This window comes from Manacus candei, unplaced genomic scaffold (assembly GCF_025592945.1).
Source record: "Manacus candei isolate 608988 ecotype Guabito, Panama unplaced genomic scaffold, ASM2559294v1 h1tg000028l, whole genome shotgun sequence".
Lineage (NCBI taxonomy): Eukaryota > Metazoa > Chordata > Aves > Passeriformes > Pipridae > Manacus > Manacus candei.
In genome coordinates this window covers 5,508,394-5,530,179 of record NW_026138076.1, presented here as the reverse complement: position 1 = coordinate 5,530,179, position 21,786 = coordinate 5,508,394, and the positions used below count along the sequence as shown (strand labels likewise).

Genomic DNA, 21,786 nt, shown 5'->3' with positions numbered 1-21,786 from the left:
AACATACTTAGCACAGTGTTGACTCATGTACTACTGAGTTCCATTAGTCACAGGTAGAGATTAATCTCACATGAAAAAGCAAATGTCAAAATACTTTTCTGTGGACAAAGGATAAGTATGCATGCCTTTATTCTTATAAAAGTTCATGTTCTGTTTGATGAAAATTCACATGATATTATGCACAGTTCATATTGGTGCTATTAAAGATGTGGCTTATACCAGCAATACTAAGGATCAATGTTGCAGAACCATGAGCTACTTTGCTGTTTTATATTCCTTTGTTGTCTTTGCCCTGGTAGCTGTTCATTGAAGAACAGTGGGGCAAGAAAAGACAAAATACTGAGTAGAAATGGATCAAACCCCACTTTAGTACTTAAATGCATATCTTTTGTATAAGGGTAAAGGTTTGTGGAAGTCAGTTTTTAAACTGTGGCACAGGAGATATTTCACTTTCAAAAATGAGGTGGTTATGGTATTCTAAATACTCTTTTTTGAATTTATTTATGTAGTTTACTATCCATACATATTCTATAAAATATGATTGTAATGTCCTGGACTTTATAGTGGTATAGGAAATTACTGCAATCTTTCATCAATTTTTTTCAAATTTGTGATCATCAGATCAATTCTTCATTATATACTTGGTCCACAAAAGTCAGTGAGAATTCTTACTTCATTTATAATGGGATTTTTGAAAATTCTTTCCTAATTTTAAATGTATTCAGTAAAGATCTTCAGTTAATGAGGAGGACTTCATGCAGAGAGGAACCAACAGTATCAACATTTTGATTTGAATCAGAAAGATCTCTTAGTAAAGTAATGCTAATGCAAATACAGTAGTACCCTAAAGATGTAAATGACCTTGTTTGTAAATAATAATATCTAAATATTCATTATTTTTAAACCACTCATCATAATGAGAAGCTGTTTTAAACTCTTCCAGCTGAAGATCAGCCTGAAAATCAATAACTGATGATGATGAAGCCTACTTCACTGATTATAAAAGCATGAAGCAGCAGACCACTTTTCTGAACTCAGTTATGTTGGCAGAGGATACTTCAGTGGCTTACCAAGCCAGATGCTGCAGCCTCAGAGCACAGACATCAGAGCAGTGCATGAACATTTCCTAAACTCTTTTGGGGAAAACCACCTCAGTTAGCTCAGACCACACTTCACATCATGTAAACTAACCTGGCTTAGTTTTGCCTGGAGCAGATTAGGAAGAACTCATATGAACTACCAAGCTGGCTTTGATGGCAAGAAGTTGGCATCCTTCAACAGAGGAGCTGTGACAAAGAGCTGGTGGGCAGGAAAAAGTCAGTGTCTGTCCACTGCTTAGGAGAAGTGAAGGAATGTAGGAATTGTGATAGCTCATATAGCCAGGTTCCAGTTTCTGACAGGTCACAGCACTTGAGTTCTTCAAGAGGCTTCTCCAATAGAGAGGGATCAGGGGAAAGTTGGGTTTGCCTGACTGCCCATTCAGATCCCACAGCAGTTTGATTCAGGGTGCACATCAAGGAGTCAAGAGATTGTAGCAAATTTGTTCAGTAACTAGAATTATATAATAATTTTAATGAAATGAAATTATCCAATATTTTTATAATCTGAATTTATTTTTTCTATCATTCTAACTAGTAGCTCCCCTCATAGAGAGAACTATGTAGCTTCACATAATGAAATAGCTGGGGAAAATTTTGAAGCTTTTACTGTTCTGATCTATTCATAGAGACCTATAATTTTTGAATTCTGAAGCTGCAGAGGTTAAACAAAATATAATATTATTTTCCTTCATTCAACTGAGGTTAATAACTCTTATTATGATGAATTGGAAAGCCTTTTAACATTCATGTTGAGGTAGAATTCTCATAAAATTTCTCTCAGAGAAGCTTTTACCTTACATAGAAATTATTACTGAGAGTTCACTAGGCTACATTTTTTCTGAATTTAAGTCCAGTGGATTCAATAGACAGTTGCCTAAGCAAAGATCAATAGCTGGGCCCTTCATTAACAATGTTAACATTAATATGTCTGATTTTAATGTACTGCATTAAATTATCTATGTTTGTTTTAGAATTATTCTGTGTACTTTTCTGCTTCTCTGGTATGGTTTGTACTGTTCTCTCTCCACTGTACTATAGGCAAATAACAATCAGTATTACTTTAAAATTGAAAGACAGAGTTTTTTCTTTCATCTGTCACTGCAAAAGACATTATGTAAATAATCTCATATTAGGGATCATCCTACTGACTACTTGAGCAAAACACAATAAAACGAACTTTGATATGATCCAGCAAATCCTGAATACTGTGCTGAGCAGGTCATTTAGAGCAAGACAATCTCAGGTACTGCACTGATAGAAGTCAGCTGAGGTTTTGGTATCAGTATGTATTTGGTATTTGGTATTATCTGACTCTATGTAGCCATCTGAAGAATATTTTGGTAGAAAATGTTATGTTGTAGAAAGTCTTCATGTAGTCACTCCTGTGCTTTCTGATAATTTCAGACTAGCCTCAATCTACAGCCCAGTTTTACTGGCCCTTTAACTGAGGTATTGAAACACAACTCCTTTTCATTTTTCTGGAGAGGACTGAAGTAACTGACACTGTTTTTCTAAAGGACTGTGGTATCACACCCCAGGCTGGAAGCAGGAGGCATGCTGAGTAAGTGCAGCTGTTTTCTACTGAGAAACTGATTCTTGAATGCTGGGTTACACCACATAAACACACCAGGTTCCTGAGGAACAGTCCCTAGATGCACTGAAAGTTTTCCAGTGGCAGTGGCATTGGTAAAGAAAAAAAAGACTAAGGAGTATAAACAGATTATATGCATTTGCTGTAATTTTAAAAGACTATGTGTTTGTAGGGTTACATGACAGCCTTAGGATGGGTGCATTTGCATGCACAGGCTGTGAAAACTACACCTTCCCCCGTTAGACACAAAGGTGAGGCTTGGAGGTAACTCCTTCTCTTTTGGTATCATTATGGTTAAATTTATATCTGTCTGTATAAGTGTAGTCTATCAGGGTACCACAAAACCACTCAAACCTTAAAGGCCTAAATGAGAAGATCTGAATTGCGCTTTTTCTCCAGGGTCTTCAGTGTCTGAACTGCATCCATGCCAGAGGCTTACAGCAGCCTCTGAAAATATCTGCTCTATCTTCATTTCCCTACAGTTTCAAGTAAATGCAGCTTTCTTCTTAGAAAAATAAAGAAAAATGAAGCAACAGGATTGAAAGAAAATACAATTTCTCACAATCTTCGTGTTGTTTCATATTAAGTCTACAAATAAAAATTACCATTATTTCAGACCTCTATGAAAAATATTATAGTACTCTACAGTAAGAACCTAAAACTTCAATTTGTGATAATAACATTGCAGTATTTTGATGATTATTATAGGAAATTATTTTTAAAAGGAACAGTAATGTTTACACTGTGTTCATTATCAAGAGACAGTTTTATATGCAGATTCGTGAATCAAAATCTCCCACCTGATGAGTCATTTTCCTTTAATAGTAAAACATAAATTAAAGATTCATTAGATTGAAGGTGATTGAACTGTATAAATCTACCAGGCTGACAACCATGTATAAAACCCTCAGCAACCATATGTGTCTAACAAAACTTTGCAGAATTAACACAGAGCAATCGAACCAGTAGCCTTGCTAGCTTTCATAGAATCACAGAATCATAGGATGGTTTGGGTTGGAAGGAAACTTAAAGATCATCTACTTTCAAGCTCCCTGCCATAGGCAGGGACACCTTCCACTAGACCAGTTGCTCAGAGCTCCAGCCAACATGGCCTCCAACACTTCCAGGGATGTTTTGTTAAGCCTGAGGCTGAAGTGACTATTAAATGAAGGTTAAAAAACTACTGTTTAGATCAAGATGGGAAATATTTTTCACTCTATTATTCTTGGTGTGGAAAGATATTAAAATTATAGGCATAGTCACAATAATGACCAAAAGGAGAAAACACAGATTAGGATTAGATCTTGAGATATGAAGGATTCACAATGCTTCAGTTCAGACATCATCACTAAAATGTTCATAAACCCTAATACTAGACCTTATATTAAAACAGAACAAATTGAAGTTCTAAATATGCTCAATTCCAACTAAGATATTTAGTGGTAATTTTAATAAAAAACGAGCTGTCCAATAACAGCAAGTTATATTAATTACTGGTTTTGCCAACACAGGAAAGATCTGATCCAATGATCTTTTGCTGGGCATCATGGAATCAGTCCTATTTCTCAGTCTTTGTGAAGTTCCACATGTGACACTGAAGTCCTCTCTGCCTTTTCTCAGAGCAGTCCTGGATTGCCAGCTTTTTGAAGAATAAGCATTCGAGAAATCATCTTTGAAGGAATTAAATCTAACCACAATTAATTTTTTAATTGTATGCCCAGATCTAAGCACCCCTTAAACAATTTGGTTTTGAAAGATCCATGTTTTTGCAAGATCCATGAGGGATTAGGAAGTATTATTGTCCCCATGTGACACAGGAATTAAGTGCAGGGAATTAAGCCTGAGCAGGGACTCAGAGCTGGAACAGGTATGCAATAGTTAGATAAAACCCGGTAGTGGAAGCTGTTGTTCCTGATTATCAGCCCTGTCCTTCTTACTGAAACTACTCGCTACTGAACCAGAAAAGCCTTGCCCTCTTGTGATGAGGTCCTGAGCGACTTATATTTCAGCCTGCTAAATTAATGTAAGCTTAAACTAAGATGACTTATTCAAAGTAGAACAGCTCCATTAGGAGAAAGGGTATCTCACATTATTGAAGATGTGTTGAATGCTTCACACTCTGGCCTGAAAACTGTAGGGATTTAAGTGCTTTTAAAATACTGTGGAGTATTAAGTTCATCTGTTGCCAGGGGTTGGTAACTGCTGGTCTTACTGATGTTCCATCCCCAAGAAAGCTGTGGATTGCAGTCTGTTATCATGTCACCCCTCACCAGGAGGCAAGAAAACTGGTGAGGAGCAGAATGTATCTAGCAGGCCATCATCTATAGCAAAAAAGGTAATAAGGGAGCACAGCCATGAAGAAAGGGACCTGTTTCAAAATCTCTCCTCAACTGAAAGAAGGACAAGTCTGTGGTCACCAGGTATAAACCCTACTCATAAGGCTTCTGGGCATGAATGATGGGGTAACAGTAGCGTCCTGCTAGTGCAGCTCCTTTCTGTACAAGAAATTGCATAGTATTGTACAAGTAACTGAATATTAATTGGAGCAGGAACATGAACTTTATTTTTCCATAGTTTTCATGAGTACCCTAAACAAGGGCTACAAAGTGAATGAATCTTCTGGATCCCTCTCTCTTCTGTGGTCACTTGCTCTTCATTGCCTTCTGTGAATCCTGGGGTTAGAGACCTAAGTCCTGCTTCCTTAGCCTGCACTTCTAGGCTTCTTTCCTTTTGTAGTAAAATCTTTCTTATGATATAAACCTTTTTTTTTCCTCTTTAAAGCCATGCATTTCAGTCAAATAGCCATTTTGCTCAGAGAAATGTGTTTTTTTTCTCTACTGCTTACTGTGATGTTCATACATGTGTTAGCTGATAAAAAGTATGTTAGTCTGTAGTGGATCAGACTTCTATAGACAAAAGAGATACATAAAGAAAAAACACAAGTAAATGATTGACACTTCTACTTAACACCAAGCTTAAAACACATCAGATGCCAATACCCATCAATTTCTTTCCATTGCTCTATATGTATGTATGAAGACAGAATTACTTCAGCATAACTACAAGAAACGCTTCACTGTTTTCAAATCTTACTTTTTACATGCATAGTGGCTACATTATATGTCTTGTCTTTCATATTAAATTTGGAGGTGGTAAGACAGTGCACTGCTTGTGTGAGCCTGCCTAAGTAGCACATTAAAGTCAAGGAAGGCACTCAGAATTGTAACATGTAGGCATGTTTACCTTGTCTGCAGAAATGGGGGCTTAAATGACATAACCAAATATACAGGTAAACCACATCTTGAAAGTCTGAAACAAATGGTCAGGGGACCAGTTTTTAAGGGCCTTTTATTCAATATCCCATTCAAAGAAATTTAGTACAACTATAGGTCCTTTAGGTTTCTTGCCAGTATATTTTAACTCCATTTTAACAGTGTCCTATAGAAATTATGTATGTGATACAAGATGTGCAGGTGCAGCCAGAGTATTCTGGTGAAAAAAAAAAGAAAATCAAAATAACAGGATTAGCTGGAACTCTCTTTCACAGAAATAAATATGATTTGAATTGAAACCAAGAATTTACTACCAAAACTAATAGAAAAGCATATCCTATATTATTACTTTTAATAACTTAAGGGAACAATAGTCAACTCATCTCAAATTCAAAGCAAAAATGCTAATGGCTAAACAATAACAGTGAATCTGAACTAAAACCCAGAAAAGTATATTTACTTAAATTTAGTTTCAATACACTAAATAAGTTCAGTAAGGAATAAAAAAAGTGAATTTATTTAAAATCTCAATGGAATATATTTATGTTAAGTGCTTCTTAGGGCAAACTCCAAGCCATTAAATTGAGCTGTACTGAAAACTGAAACCAAGATGAAGAAAGCTATAATAAAATTCTTAATCTAAACCAAGTTTTAGGAAGCTGGAGTTCCAGAGTGCCCAGGAGATGACCTGAAAATAGCTGCCTCTGCTCCTTTTTTTGTACTTCTAGCTGCAATGCGGTACAGTGTAACGACCTCACAATACAAGCACAGAGAGAATATTACTGAAATAAATAAATACATTTGACTGCTTTTCTTGTCTATCAAAGGAAAAAAGTTATGTTGCACTGGTATTAAAAATCCCCAAAATACCACCATTAGAAATAAAAAAAAAATATGAAAAAAGGACAAAAATGTAATCTGTGATTTCTGGGATTTACAGGTCAAAGTGCCTTTTTCTTCTCCTGCCAACAGTTGTAAGGCAGTGCAGCTTAGCAGACAGAATGTTAGAGCTGCTGCAGATCTCTTAAATCTTCTTTCCACTTTTACTGCTTCTCAGTATGGAAACTCGTTGATGCTTTTGCCACTGCCTCAGACTGTCTATCCATAAAATGAGGCTAATGATAGCTTGCAAAATAACCATTTTATTTTAAGTATTTCTATTTTGAAAGATCTTGTGTATTTATGTATCAGCAGAGATGGAACTGTTACTTTACATTGTTTGTCCTGTTTAGTTTTTAAAGGAAAAATAATACCATAGAACAGTATCAAACACTTTCATTTGCTTTTCCTCCATACTTAGGTCATAATAACAGTGTCCATACCTCAATCCTTTGGTTGAAGCCTATGAGTAAAAAGATTTAATTTTAGAACTACAGTTGACTGTATAAAACATAATAAATACAGGTTTTAATTGAGATTATTGAAGTGAATAGGAAGTTGAAGGCATTTCTGATCTGAGAAATACGTTGTTTTTCCACCTACTGGGATATATATTTATGTTCCTTGGCTTGAGGAATATTGAAGTACGTTGTTTCACAGAGCCATGCCCTAATTTCTCTCTTCCTTTTTTATCTGGAGGCACTGCAGAAGTACTCTGGGGGGGTGATATGAGTTTCAGAAACTTGAGATGGGTCTTGGTTTCAGTTCCATGAAAAACAAAAAGGGCTGTTGAACTCCTTGTAAGAAAACTGACTGGAATTAGGACTGGAAGGGTAAGGTGCAAGTGCTGAAGTCTTTTGCTGTAAGTACTGTTCATGACATAAGATATAAGAAGAAAATGATTGTGGAGTTTCTTGATGCTCGACCTGTCTTTCAGAAAATTAAAGAGAGCAGCCAAATCTAGCTGTAAATGTACCACTTCCCTCAACTCTGAACTTCACCCACAGTGCAGTATTTTTAAATCTCAAAGCTTTTCTCTAGTGGTAGGGAGATATGAAATAACGATGAGTAATATTTCAAGACATAGTGTGTAGGAGCTAACAGTCCACCTTACAGAGCGAATATGTTTCCTCAGAAGAAATTCATGACCTGCTTCCCTGATACACTTTGCTTCATCAGAACTCTCCTTTTTCCTGGTTGAGAAAATACCAGTGGTCTTCCTCCACATTCTTCCTGCCTTCTACATGATCATGAAGCACCAGTTTAGCTCATTTTGTTGCCGGCTCTTTGACCAGCCTAAGCATAGATGCAGGTGAGAAAACCAGGCAAAAAGAATACAATTAGGGAAGAAATCTGTGAATAAAAGTAGGGTAGAGGAAGGATTGGAGAAGATTTTGCCTACCTCTGCCTAGAGGTTTGAGCTGCTCACTCACTCTGATTCTCCTCCAAACAAATGCATTATTCTCACTTTGCTCTGTTTTTGAAATTGTGTGGGAGATTTCTTGACAGGCATGTACATTTTTCCTTTCACATAAAGCTCAGGTCCTTGTAGGTAATTCCTACTGCAGTCCAGATTTCTGTCAGCTCTCTGACAGGTCCCGTAACACTTTACAACAGTAGAACTGGGTAGAAAAACAAACCACAAGGGTTAGGTTTAATAAAAGACTGTAGCACATATCCCACACTAAAGCCAGTAACCTTCTCTGTGGAAATCACTACCCTGCCTACAGCAAGTGGGAAACATACCTTTCTTGGAAACAGCAAGGAGACAAATATTGTCTTTTAGAGGAGGGCATGGTGGTGTAACCTCCTCTGCTTTGTAAAATAATCACAACACTCATCCACGCTATAAGGAACTCTGAAAGGGTTTGAAACCCTGTGTTGCACCTCAGAGGTGAAGTGTGGCTAATGGAAAAAAGCTTCTTCTAGGTTTGCAGTTTAATATGCCTTACTGAGCATCCAGGGACACAGGTGTTATGGAGGCAGAAAGGAAGAAGATAACTCTGAGCCTATCACTGTACTCAGCTGGGAGGCCAGGGCACTGGCTTCTGGACACCAAACCCCAGGGTTAAATGCATTCTTACTGCCCTCTTTGGTATGCTTACTATGCAAGTGGCCATATCTTTACTTTCTGGGAAATATGATCTTACTAGTAATTATCAGAAAGGCTGTTTAGTTTCTAAATTTCCATTTTGGGATGGTATTTATGTGACAAATGATGAGATAAAGTTGAGCATGGCAAAAAGGGCTGAATCAGACACTTAAGGGATTGACAGAGATGCATTTAGTCTGTAGTAACCTCCAAAGCTGCAGCAGCTGTGGAGGGGTTTTTAGGACTGCAAAACCTATATAAATCCCACTGTAAGCACATACATACACTCTTTATTGGAAATAGACCTATATATTTATGCTTTTTTTTCAACATAATTAAGCTGTTTTTCTCACTAACATACGGAGCTGCTATGAAGGTATTAGAAAGTGTTAATTATGAGTATTATTAGAGGGAGAGATCGCTGATAGTATAATGGAATTTTAACACCCCTCCAGATTTTAGGAATACTGAAGCTATTTATAAGATGACATGACATTTCACTGCAAATTTCTTTTTTCTATTTCTTTTTCCCTTCTTATTAAAGCTAAACAGATTGGTATTTATTGAGTCGACAAATGAAAACTGATTTTGTAATTAAATGTCAAGAAAATGATTTCACAACTTACATAGAATAATGCAGTTACTGGGAGCCTGATATGACCCATGACTGTGTAGTGAGCACCTAAAAACACCATTAATAATTGTTTTATATATAACATAAATGAAGGCCCAAAGGCAAATTTTTAGTATAAGTGACATTAGTTCTAGGAGATTATAACACACCCAGAATTTAGACTTTATCACAGTATGCAAAACAAATACCAGAACATAACATCAACTCTGCTTTGCAAGTACATGTGGAATGGCCTAGATTATTTATTTTGACTAGTTCCTTGATTTTGATGATTTTTATTTAAGATTTTTGTATCCTTGTGCGCTAATTGTAACAAAACATTATTTTTTCCAAGCTAGCTGGCATTGGCTTTAGGGCTTATGTTTTGGGTCAGTTGGTGGCTGGTACTCTCTTAAACTTATCAATCTAGTCCTTCGAAGATGAAAAGAAATTGTTAGAAAATTCCTTGCATGAGAAGAGTATAATTTTCCTTTCCCTACAATGCTAGCAGTATGATGGCCTAGTAAACCTAAGACTGATGCAGAATTATTAGTCCCTTTTTAATGTTCTTAAATGATTTGCATGCATTCCCTACTTTTCACATGCTTGGAGGGAAAGAACTCTTTTTACTGTTTATTAAATTATAAATTTGGAGAAGGATAAAAAGGACAGTAATACAGTTGCACAACAAAAAGAACTAATTTCTATGAAAAGAAGCTAATAATCTAAACTGCAATAACAATTAAGGAAAGAATGCAAAAATGTGGAAGGGATCTTCAAAGAAGCTGAACCGAAGGAAAAAGACTACAGCAATCACTGTGATAACAGAGATAAAGGCTTTCCTTGTCTCCATAAACCAAACCCCTTAGGCACTTGACAAAGGTTACAGCTTATCAAAACCAGCATTACTTAGTGTTCAGAGTGTCAACAATCTTTACAGTCATTTCACATCACCAAACCTGGGTCTGTTATCAACCTGTTAACCAAAGGATCTCTGAAGTGGATCTCTGTAAAAGGGAAGGCGTATACTCTAGAAGCAAGCAACAGTATTAATATCTCTCTTTGAACTTACCAAATGCCTGCTAAATACTGTAAGGTATGCTGTTTCTTTACCCAGAAGTAGCACTGCAAGGTTTACAATCCCCTCCACCCCCCTCACTTCTGTAGAATAGCTGATGTTTGATCTACCGTTTCATTTGTAGGGCAGATGGTTACATCTAGCTGATTACAATACTACCTCAGAAGATGGTTTGGTAAAGCTCTTGAGGGTCAAGAGACACTAAATCTCATAAATGTCAGGCAGCCTATTTTCTCCTCTACAAATAATAAAGAATGATGGAAACATGACTTCACGTTAATCTTGTTTTCGCGAATATGGTCACTCGTATTAAACATAATACTTAATCTTTCTGGAACGCAGCACCAAAAAATATATTTCTGTCAAGAAAAAGAAGTACAGTGACTTAGCAGAAAATATGTGCACTCTTCCGGTTGAAAATGAAAGCTATTTTAAGACTACATAAAAAACCATGCAGTTTCTATGTTCCATGGAAAAGCTGTCTGATGAATCTTGTACCTATTTTCAATGGGCCACGTTTAAAAAATGGGTAAGTATTTTAGATTTAGAGAATCAGAGATGATTCACAGGAAAATACATCCCCATCCTTAAAGCAAATGAAGGAATTCACTTACAATAGCTTAATCATATAATATCCCCCCATCCTTGATTTCACTTTCTGTGTATATCCGTTGTTCAGAGACAAACTACACTGAAAGGGATAGACACCCTTTAGTTCTTAGTCTGGAGGCTGTGAAAGAAGACCAAAGCTTGCTGAGGGGAAAGTTTCATATTATGACTTTAAAATTTATCACTTTATTTGCTTTGAAGGGCTTCAAAAAATAGGCAAAGCTCTACTTTGACATTCACAGAAAAATCTTTCCTCTTGCCCAAGTCCACATAAATCAGGATTATTGTCTGCAGACATATACTTTACTCCAGATCAATGCCAACAAGTCCTATGGAGCCATTCCTGATATGCTGTATGAACACAAACCCACTTATGTTAGATGGAGTCCTTATTTGGATGGGTTTTGAATCAGATGACGAATGAGAATAAAATTCATAATTTGATATTTCTTTCTTGGAAGAGCTGGACTGTTGTACCATGTCTGGCTCCAGCTATTTCTCCCCATTCACTTGAAAACTACATACAGAACTGCTTCCTTGAGGAAAATTAAATACTGAATTGCCCAAGCACAGGTAACTTCGGTTGAATTTCCAAAAAGCAGGGGGTGCTTAGCATTCCCCCTAATGTTTTAGTATAGACACATTTGACTGAATTTAGCCTCCCTAACTTAAATTGTGTGGCAATTTTCCCGGGAGAGCAAAAGCAAAATATAATTCATGCATTCCAGAACCCATATATATTTAGTTTTCACATTAGGAATAAATCCTAGAGTAACACCAGGACCGAGATGGTAGTTGAGGACATTCAGCAGAGCTGGAGTAATATAATTTGGAATTTTCTCTGAGCTGGAATGCACTCAAAATTAATTATCAACCATTTGTACTAAGCAGAGAGAGTGTAGCAGTGTACTTAATGGAATGATTAAAGCATGCATTATACAGTAGGAACAAAAAGATACAGACAGTAAAAAACATTTCACTCCTCAATTTACCATACTTCCTCTTCAACTTCAAGGTGATTTAAGGACATGACAAATATTGCAAATTGCTAATATTCTTTGAAAATTCTACAGGAACCCCAAATTTATAATGCTAGGTCTTTAGCTCTGTGAAAGTGGAGTTTTATGCTTCCCTAGGGTCTGTTCAGGAAGGGATGCATGTGCTGCTCTTGAATTCAGACCTGTCCATTGCTATCTTCTGCCCTTGCCCTGGACTGAGAATGGGGAGAAGAGCTTTTAGGCATCCACAGTTGGTCTGTGGTAAGCAGAGCTTCAGAAATACACTGTGGGATATCTCAGCAACCCAGTGAAAATGCAAGGGATGATGCAGGAGCTCAAGTTGTTTAGATGTGGAAATTCTTGAGGACATGGGGAGACCCATTGGAAAATATTTGGTGTTTCTCATATTTCTAAGTGGTCATCTTCAAAGGTCAGCCCTGTTCTCCATTAGCAAACAAAGAAGATTATTGGTTATAGATACCATTACCAGGTTCCTTAATGCTGAAATTAACAAGCTGACAATAATTTGAGAGGGATAATGTAAATTACAATGGCTGTTCAGAGTAGGTAGAAAATGTTTTTATTATTATTTGGACCAGGTGATTTGAATGATGGGTGGAGAGAATCTCTAAGGTTTGTAAAATCCCAAACATATTTAATTGAGCAAACCTTTACAGGTAACAGACTACCATTTCATTTCCATTTCTACTTTTAATTTTACAGTCTTCCAGGAGACAGTCATGCAAGGACAGCAGTTCAGGCAAAGACTGTGTGGTGCCACACAGATGGAAGAGAGCACCCACGTGTTATAACTTGCAGGGTGTGTTTTAAGAGAAGCGCAAAGAAGCCTGACAGTTTTCTCATCTGTACTAAGGCCTTAACAACAGCAGGTCAGTACTAGAGTATTAGTTAGGGAGTGTCAGTAAAAGGGAAATAAACTTATTCTGCAAATAATTACTATAGACTAATGACACCCTAAATACCTCATGGCCTTAACTGAAATCAAGCACTGTATTTGAGTTCCTAACTTAGCAGTCTAATGTCTCCTTGTTGTTAAAGGAAAAACAGTTATCCAGAAGATGACTCAGGTATTACTGGAGGTATCTGTATGTTCCTATTTATTGTAAAATATGTCAAGACTAGATCTGTAATAGATGAATCCTGTTCATGATCAGTGCTAGTTGTGGGATCATAACATAACCTTTATTATCTCTCTAACATCCTGTCCGTGTTGCCATCTCTTACAAATTCACTAGGAAACATAATGTAACAAAATGTAAAAGTTCCTGTGATGCACTGAATGCATTTTTCCTTTGGTATCATTGTGCAATGCAGAGTTTATAAAGTTCACAATTTAATAAATACACTGCATTTTAATCTTTCCATGTAGATTCCAGAGAAAACTAGTATAATTTCTGCATAAAATTTGTATGAGAAATATTTTCCCCACAGAAATAGTACCTTTCCCCTCATAAATGGATCTCAATAAATTACTCTGTAAATCAAAAAGAGCATGGTATATATTTACCTATAGTAAAGGTTATGAGTATTTAAATGATCACATATAATAGGGACTGATTTTGCACAGCAGAAAAAAACCCAAACAAAAACACCAACCTAACAAAACACCCTCAATTTAAGCAAAAAACCAAACAATTCCCCTCTCCCTTAATTGAATCAAGTGTTAATAGAGCTCAGGCAGCAGGTAAGAGGGGGACTATACATTCTCAAAGACAGTGTTCACAGCAAATTCATTACGCCTTTTTTTCAGAACTGCTTTCTCCTTTGTGTTTATGAATATGTGTTAATTTAGATTTTGTTGCTTCATATCTGCAGAAAAGCCGTGGACTTCCAACGTAGGCACTGCACTAATTTAAGAACTGAATTTTGTTTTCTCTCCATCTGATATCACAATGCAGACACAAAGTGCCATAAAGAAACACTTTCTAAAATCAATCCATACCTAGTAGTTAATTCTGAATAGTCCAATTTAATCCCAGACCTGTGTCTCAATTCAAAAAGCAGTAATTGATAAGTACAAAAAAAATACCCAGCTGAATGGAAGCAGCACATTTTATAGAACTTTCTCAAGAAATGGGAAGTTGCCCAAAGCCTGCAGTGCCAAAGTCAGTTTTTAATTATGTTACTATAAATTAAAACTAATTATGCCTTGTTGGAGTAGAATCATCTTCAATTTGTGTTGTAAATGAAATAAACCCCATCTCACTACGGTACAGCAGGGCAAAAAAAAAATGTGCATAAACTGATTTCTGTAGTTTTGCCAGTCATTGGGAGAGCTATTACTTTGGCCCATACTTGGAAAATGTGAAATAAATATTGAAATCGTTGGCTCACTGCAACCTCTTTGCTAACTGTTTTGTTTTGTTTAAAAATTCTGATTTGGCTTGATTTCTTTCCTTAGTAACAATATCAGGCAGGCAGTTCTTAAAAGCTTCAAGATTCTGAGCTACTAAAATATGCAGCAATAGTTCATGACAAGGTTTTCCTTCACTGTGAAAGATTTTACAACATCCATATCTAAGGACACTGGGTGCTGCTACAGGAAAAACGCCATGCCTTTCTGTTCCAACTTTGGTTTTTTTCATCAAGGGAAGATAAAAAGTAGAAAAATAAACCCAGAAAACTAAATTTAGTCACATAAGATGAAAGACACCCAGCCTCTCTAGAGATCTGGGCCAGTGTGTGCTTGTGAAAAACAGTGTCACAACAGCATCAAACCCATTCAGTACTCCAAGCGCTGGGCTCTTACGGTCAAGCTGAGGACAGCTCTTGTTCCCCAGGCCTCTGAAGCTAAATAACAAAGTGAGACAAGCAGGTGAATGAATGAGAGCCAGAGAGATCTTTTTAAGGGTGATAAAAGTACAGAATGACACATGCTACAGCTTGCTCTTTGTCTAATCTTTGGCATGGAGAGACGTGATCTCCAGCCTTCATAGCAGGCAGTGTTCTGTATCCCTTCCAACCCCAAGGGATTCTGTGGTTTCAGTTCACTAAATCTTTAACATTCTTCCCTTAAAAAAAAATAATCAAGGACTTGCAGGTTTTTTTCAGAACTCTTCTCTGTCTTATTATGACAAGTCTAAGGATTACAGATCACTTAGCTAAGTTTAGGTAGAAGAGGAAAAAAATACCTTTTCTAAATTACTTTCTTAGCAAATGTATTATAGAAAATAAAATTTGGAATAGCAAAGGCATGGCCTTAAGATTGTTTTGCCATGAAGTCTAACAAGGGACCATGGAGAGAACAATCAGTTGTATATCAGTATATCACAGACTCAGTCTCCTCAGGTTGTCACTGACCTCCAGTCTTTTCACTTGCTAATACCTGATATCCTAACTTGTTGTGGGTTTATGACCCAAAACAGCAAATGCTGATCAGAGCAGACAGTTCTTTGCTGCTGCTGGTTTTTTGTTGTCTTTTTAGGCCAGCCGATAGTGCATGTGTGAGAAGTACCAAGAATTAATTAATCGTGGCCTCCTTAAACAAGTTGTCCACAATTCTGTTGTGATAGTAGTACAGTCATACTCCTCTTGTTATGGGGACTGGTCATAAAAGATCCTTCCTTCCTCTCCACTAATACTGAGTAATCACTGTTAATCTACAAAGCGGTATAGGGAAACATTTGGATGCAGCATAGCAAGGAATATAAAATATTTTAGAAAGAAGAAAATCATGCATTTGTTACTGAATCATGCATGTTAGGATAGATAACATTATATTTTTTTTGTAAAGTAAAACATTATTTTTATACCCACAACAAAACATGGACCTGCAGAACTTTTCAAGCAGTCTTCTAACAGCTTCATACGAGTCTTTTGCAGCTCTGGACTGTCCCACTCATCTGCTTCAACTCCCCAGTATAAGTCTATGACCTGGAAAATAGTATGCAACATAGTTACTCATCATATGCTCTTGCTACTGATCAAATTAAAAATTAGCTTTGTCAACATTCCATACCCTGCTAAGCATTCCTCTGCAGTGCAGTAAAAACCAATGAGGTCTATATCCAGTCCTTACACAGACTGGCAGGGTTTTCTCAGGTTAATGACAATTCAAGCCTCTCACTTTCCCTCCCAGATAGTCCCTCCTGGGACAGTGTCTCATTTAATAGTCATATTTTTGTGCAAAATTAGCATGACGAGATCTTGATTTGATGTAGTTTTTATTTGCTACTAGATTGCATATAACGGATAGGCAAGAATAATGACAAAAACATTGAAAAAAATCCTAGCTCCATGAAAATTAATGGGAGTTTCATTGTGGATCACAGTCAAGACCATGACTTGACACCCTGTGTCACTTGTATCCACAGGATACAAACTCATCCTGTGCATGTGGCTCGAAAGAAATAATAGGTATTGTTCTATAATATTATACTTCCTTTGTTAGTTGATCCTTGTACTTTGGAAGCAGAGATTGTAGAAATATAAAGTGGCAGACAGATTGCTGTCCAGACTTTTGTCTGTAGCTACTGACTCAGTTTTCTGATGCTAATTAGTTGGAAACAAACTCCTGGGAGAAACTGGAATATGGATGTTACATTTATTTGAAGAAATTAAGTGATGAAATGTGATTTCACTACACATTTTAACTAAAAGGCTGAATTTTCACTCTGGGAAATCGAATTTAAAAGAATAGGGATCATATGTATGAGTTTCTTTTGGTACAAAAGTTATGGCACGTGCTACTACTCTTTTCATTTAAGCTACTATTGGTTCTTAACATCTTGTATATAACTTGAACAAAAACAATGAAGTCCAAATGGACAGTTTAAAAAAGCAATCAAAATTGTATTAAGACATGAATATATTACAATATTATTTATTGCCATATTGATTGTACTGTGGAAGCACTCTGATGTTTCTATAAGTAACAGAATGATAAAACTAGCTGTTGTCTACACAGATTATAACATCAGCCTGAAGACCTAATATAAGAACGAAAAATGAGTTGATGTAAAAGTAATATTCATCAGTTTCAAGCTGGTTAATCTTCTTGGAATTACACCAATAAATACCAAGGTTTAAGACCAAATCCTACACCTATTTATGCCTATGCATAATTTCACTGTCAACTGTCTCACTGGTTATTTCTGCCAGAAAAGTTTGGGATGCTCCTCAGTGTTTGCTGGAGCAGACACATTGTTGCTACACACAAGAGGTAGCGTCTTGTGTGACTGATGATGAGTGAAAAAATCCAAGGTATGGAATGCATTGTAGCTTACACTGCCAAGAAAATACACTCGATATCTTTATCTTTTACAGAAACTGTCTTCCAAAATTTTGCTGGAACATGCATTTTCTATGGTACAAAACTGCATTTCAAACAGCCCTCCTATTCCCCTCATTTGCACTGATTTCTTTTTCTTTCTCTTTTAGTCTCATTAGGAAAAATATGTTCCTTTCTTCCTCTTTCCTTTCTGTAATTTATCAATAAAACTTTATTATTGACCTTCACATTGAATTCATCTGTCTGATTAATTGCATGATGTATGATAAAGCTAAAATGTGGCAGTCATAAAATCCTTTGCATACAGATCTTAGCATACTGTCAAAAATATGTGAATTACTGGTTGAAATAATTTATTGTGCAGCTCAAGTTCTTCTGAAACATAAAGGCAATTTTTATTTTAATTAACTGTTCAGAAATCATGTTAATTCTGTAAACGTGAAGAGGAAATTCCCTGCAATATCAGATATTGTAGGGGCTCAGCAGCTGCGTTCTGTGTGTTATTTTTATGGGGTAACATAATTTTGGCACATAGTATCTTAATGTGTTACAATTTTGCCCTGCAAAAGCAAATATTTTACCCATAAATTCAAAATTAAAGTCTCATCAGTTATTCTTTATACTAACTAACCCAAATAGGATTTACAAAATTAAAGAAATGGAACAAGGAGATGACTATATCTAATGTTGAAGCATATTTTAACTTACATTTGAAAAAATGGTATGACAAAAATGCACTCTAACTTTCAGAAAGGCTGCCAAGGTGATACGACAACCAGGGCCCTGTGCAAGAGCTACTTGCACACAGTGGACTGACACTGGTCTAGTTCAATTCCACATTAGTCATCTAACAGAGTTTTTGTTCATAATTCAGTGTTTTATTTTGCTTACTTTAGCTTTTGTCCTACCAATCTTACAGTTCCACAGATTTTTCTGAGGAGACGAAATAATTTTATCTTTATCACTTCCAAGAGCTTAAAAAAGGCACTAAAAATTTTAATTCATGACAAATTCCACTTTCCTTCTAGCATATATATCTCCTGGTGAAAATTATTTGAAACAGTTAATTGTCCTGAAGAAGAAAAGAGTATACTGCTAACTAACTATGGTTAATTATTGTCCCAAAATTTTCAATTAAAACCACTTTCTTTAGCCTCTCCATCCTCTCCTATAAAAATACTGTGTTTCAGGTCAAAACCACCATGCACTCTGGAAATCTTTTACTCAGATTGCTTGCTTTCTGTCTTCACCAATACCTATTTTTTCAAGAAATATTTTCTGATTCAATGAAAAATCCATTGAGCAAACAAATTCATAGTATGATTGAATACAGTCAGTTATGCTTCCACACATATGGTGATTATGTTCTCCCACCAAATTGACGATCACATGCTTTGCAACAACTAAAACACTTTTGAGTGCACCCAGATGACTCACTGAAAGCTGGAGTAATGCATGTACTCAAATGCATTTAATTTGGGTCATGATTTATCAGGTAGAGGGTGTCCTGAAGTGCATTTTGTGGCAGTGACACACAAGGTAGTTCTCATTTGGTCAGCAGAAGATTACATATCAGGATGAAAAGTTATGTGTTCTGCTCTGTGCCGAGAAATATAAATTTATCCCTTTATCTGAAAAGTACATAATACTTTATTGATGCCACTGCACTAAAAACTGTAGTCTTGATTTTTCATGCTAACCTCAGAAATTCAGCTTATCAGGATTGGCATAGGCAAAAAAAATATGTTTTGCTAAAGTCTACCTCAGAGCCTCTTTCAAAAAGCTTTACTATTTTCCCTTGGTAATTTTTGTACATTTTCCTACTTTGCTTCCACAGAAATGTGATAGCTTTCTAGTTGTTTTCAGAACTATGTCAGTGGAGCTGTCTCTCAGACCTCATATCACGTAAAGATGCTCCTGGTGTTGAAACTATATAATAAAATAATTTGCTTCCATGAATATCAACTACAGTAAACTTAATTATTCGTCCCCTAGAGACCACATCACAATCTGTTTGGAGAAAGACATGCTTCCTCTCACAAAGAACTCAGTGGATTACGATCTACTTGGAAGAGACATTTCCTTCCTGTCATTGAGATGTCTCCTCAAAGATGACTGAGAAATAAAGGGTTGATATTTTCCATGACTATCACATAGTAGTAATACGACAAAAATATTATTTAAATATCTTTTGCCATTCCTTTCATGTACTACTGCAGCTGGGACTTCCCAATCAGCTGATGAGCTAGGACCTTCAGATGAAATTCTTTTATAGCCATAATCAAAAATCACTCTGGAATTTACCACCATGCAGATTCAGCAACTTCACTGTGACTCAGGGAATTAAAACCAAATATCCTAATTTAAGAACTTGTTATTTTGATTAAAAACCAGCTGCATGTGCATCAGGAATAATACACTGGGAGGAACAGGATGTTGCATAAAAGGCATTAATTGTTTCCAAGTAAGCTACACTCTGGAGAGATGAGTTAGGGGTGGGGTCACTAAGGATGTGAGGAAGGCTTGAGGATGTATAGCCATAATTTTTGGAAAACAACACTTTTAGAACATTGTAAGCTTTATTTGTCTCTCTTAGCAGAGAGCCAGTTTCAGGCCTGCTGACATATAAGGGATTGTGAATTAGGATATAATTGACTTAAAGTACCAGTGACTTTAACAGTAATGCCAAACACACATGTTTTAAGTCTTTATTACCAGCTGGCTCTTGCCAACGATGTGTACGGGTCTACGTCTCTCATAATACAAAGGAAAATATGAACTGACTGAAGCAATGGGAATGTTACAATTGACACTAAAGGAAGTAAATTCCATAGTATATAATCACAATAGAAATGTTCCATGTTCAATTCATTTTGCTAATCCAGTTTGTGTATTCACCTAGTTAAATTATTTTCCACATTACAGTGGAACTTAAGTATGGTTTCCAGAAGTACAACACTAATTCAGATGTAAAATGATTTCTTCTTATATACTTTGAATATCTAAAATAGAGGTCGTTTCATTAAGTTTCTGAAGCTAAGGCCATCAGTTTGTTGCCATATTACTTTTACTACCAATGCAATGTTACATTGTAAAACTGTATGTTTTCATCTATGCAGAATTTACCCCAAATCTGCTTGTAAAATAATGTAAGTACATCAAAGGCTGAGAGAGATAGGCCTGTTTAGCCTCTAAAAGAGATGAATGAGAGCGGATCTTATCCAAGTATACAGATATCTTAAAGGTGGGTGTCAAGAGGATGGAGCCAGGCTCTCCTTGGTTGTGCCAAGCAATAGGACAAGAGGCAACAGGCAGAAACTGATACACAGGAAATTCCACTTGTATATAAAGAAGAACTTCTTTCTGTGACTGTGCCACAGCACTGGAAGAGATTGCCCAGAGAGGTTATGGAATCTCCTTCTTTGGAGATATTCAAACCCATCTGGAGGCAATCCTGTACAACCTGCTTTAGCAGGGGGTTTGGACCAGATAACCTCCAGTGGTCCATTCCAACCCCAACCATTCTGCATGTGATTCTGTGAAATAAAGTTTTTGAAATTTTTTATTTTATCAGTGATATTTAAAAAGGTTATCTGTTCTAAGTAGAGTTAATATCAGGAAAAACTAATGCAAGTTTCAACACAACAAAACCTACCTGAAATTCCAGGCCATAGTTTTCCCTGCAGAATTCTCTCAGCTTAGGATACACATGTTCTCTTAGGGCGCCCCTTTCTGCTATTGTATCTGTGTTGGGGAAAAAGATGTTATTAACAATATTTATATAAACTCTGTTCTTTTAGTCAGGCTTACAGATCTATCCCATAAAAAAGAGCCCTTAACACATACACACAGAGAGTGCTTTGGAAATCAAGTGCTGGGATTTAATCCCCAAATTGTACATTGTACAAACACAAGGAAGTGTTTGCATGTGCAACAACACATGTAAAAACACATGTGTTTGTATTTGGCAAAATTGTGCTTCATAGATATCTTGTATTGCAGCCTATTTCAACACAGTGAAGCTGAATTAATATTGTAATTCAGCAGTCAGAATTTCTTTATCAGTTTGACTTCTATTTAATTTTCAGAAAGCTAAATTTTAGAAATAAGGAATACCATAGAACAAAGAGATATACCAAAGATGAAAGAGATCTCAATACTTAGAAATAAACTGATAACATGAATTAATTATATTGTTTCAAACACTATCACTTTCTTCACCCTCTTTAATCCACTAGTATCTTAAAAACATTATTTATCATTAATAACATAATTTACAGGATCTTATGGCCCAGGTGATTCC

At 36.2% G+C, this 21,786-nt stretch overlaps 1 protein-coding gene across 4 annotated transcripts in view; it reads right to left on the bottom strand.

Annotated features, from left to right (window-relative positions):
* NWD2 (NACHT and WD repeat domain containing 2) overlaps nucleotides 1–21,786 on the bottom strand; it is a 52,651-nt gene that overhangs the window by 10,223 nt on the left and 20,642 nt on the right. For 2 of the 4 annotated variants that reach the window (XM_051789896.1, XM_051789897.1), the window contains exons 2-3: nucleotides 21,139–21,227; nucleotides 16,010–16,126 (exon numbers count right to left, since the gene is read on the bottom strand). In XM_051789896.1, coding sequence (XP_051645856.1) covers nucleotides 16,010–16,126; nucleotides 21,139–21,227 — 206 coding nt within the window. Of the gene's footprint in view, nucleotides 1–1,191; nucleotides 1,609–16,009; nucleotides 16,127–21,138; nucleotides 21,228–21,786 lie in introns of those variants that run through there. The other 2 variants (XM_051789900.1, XM_051789898.1) reach the window with 2 other exon arrangements.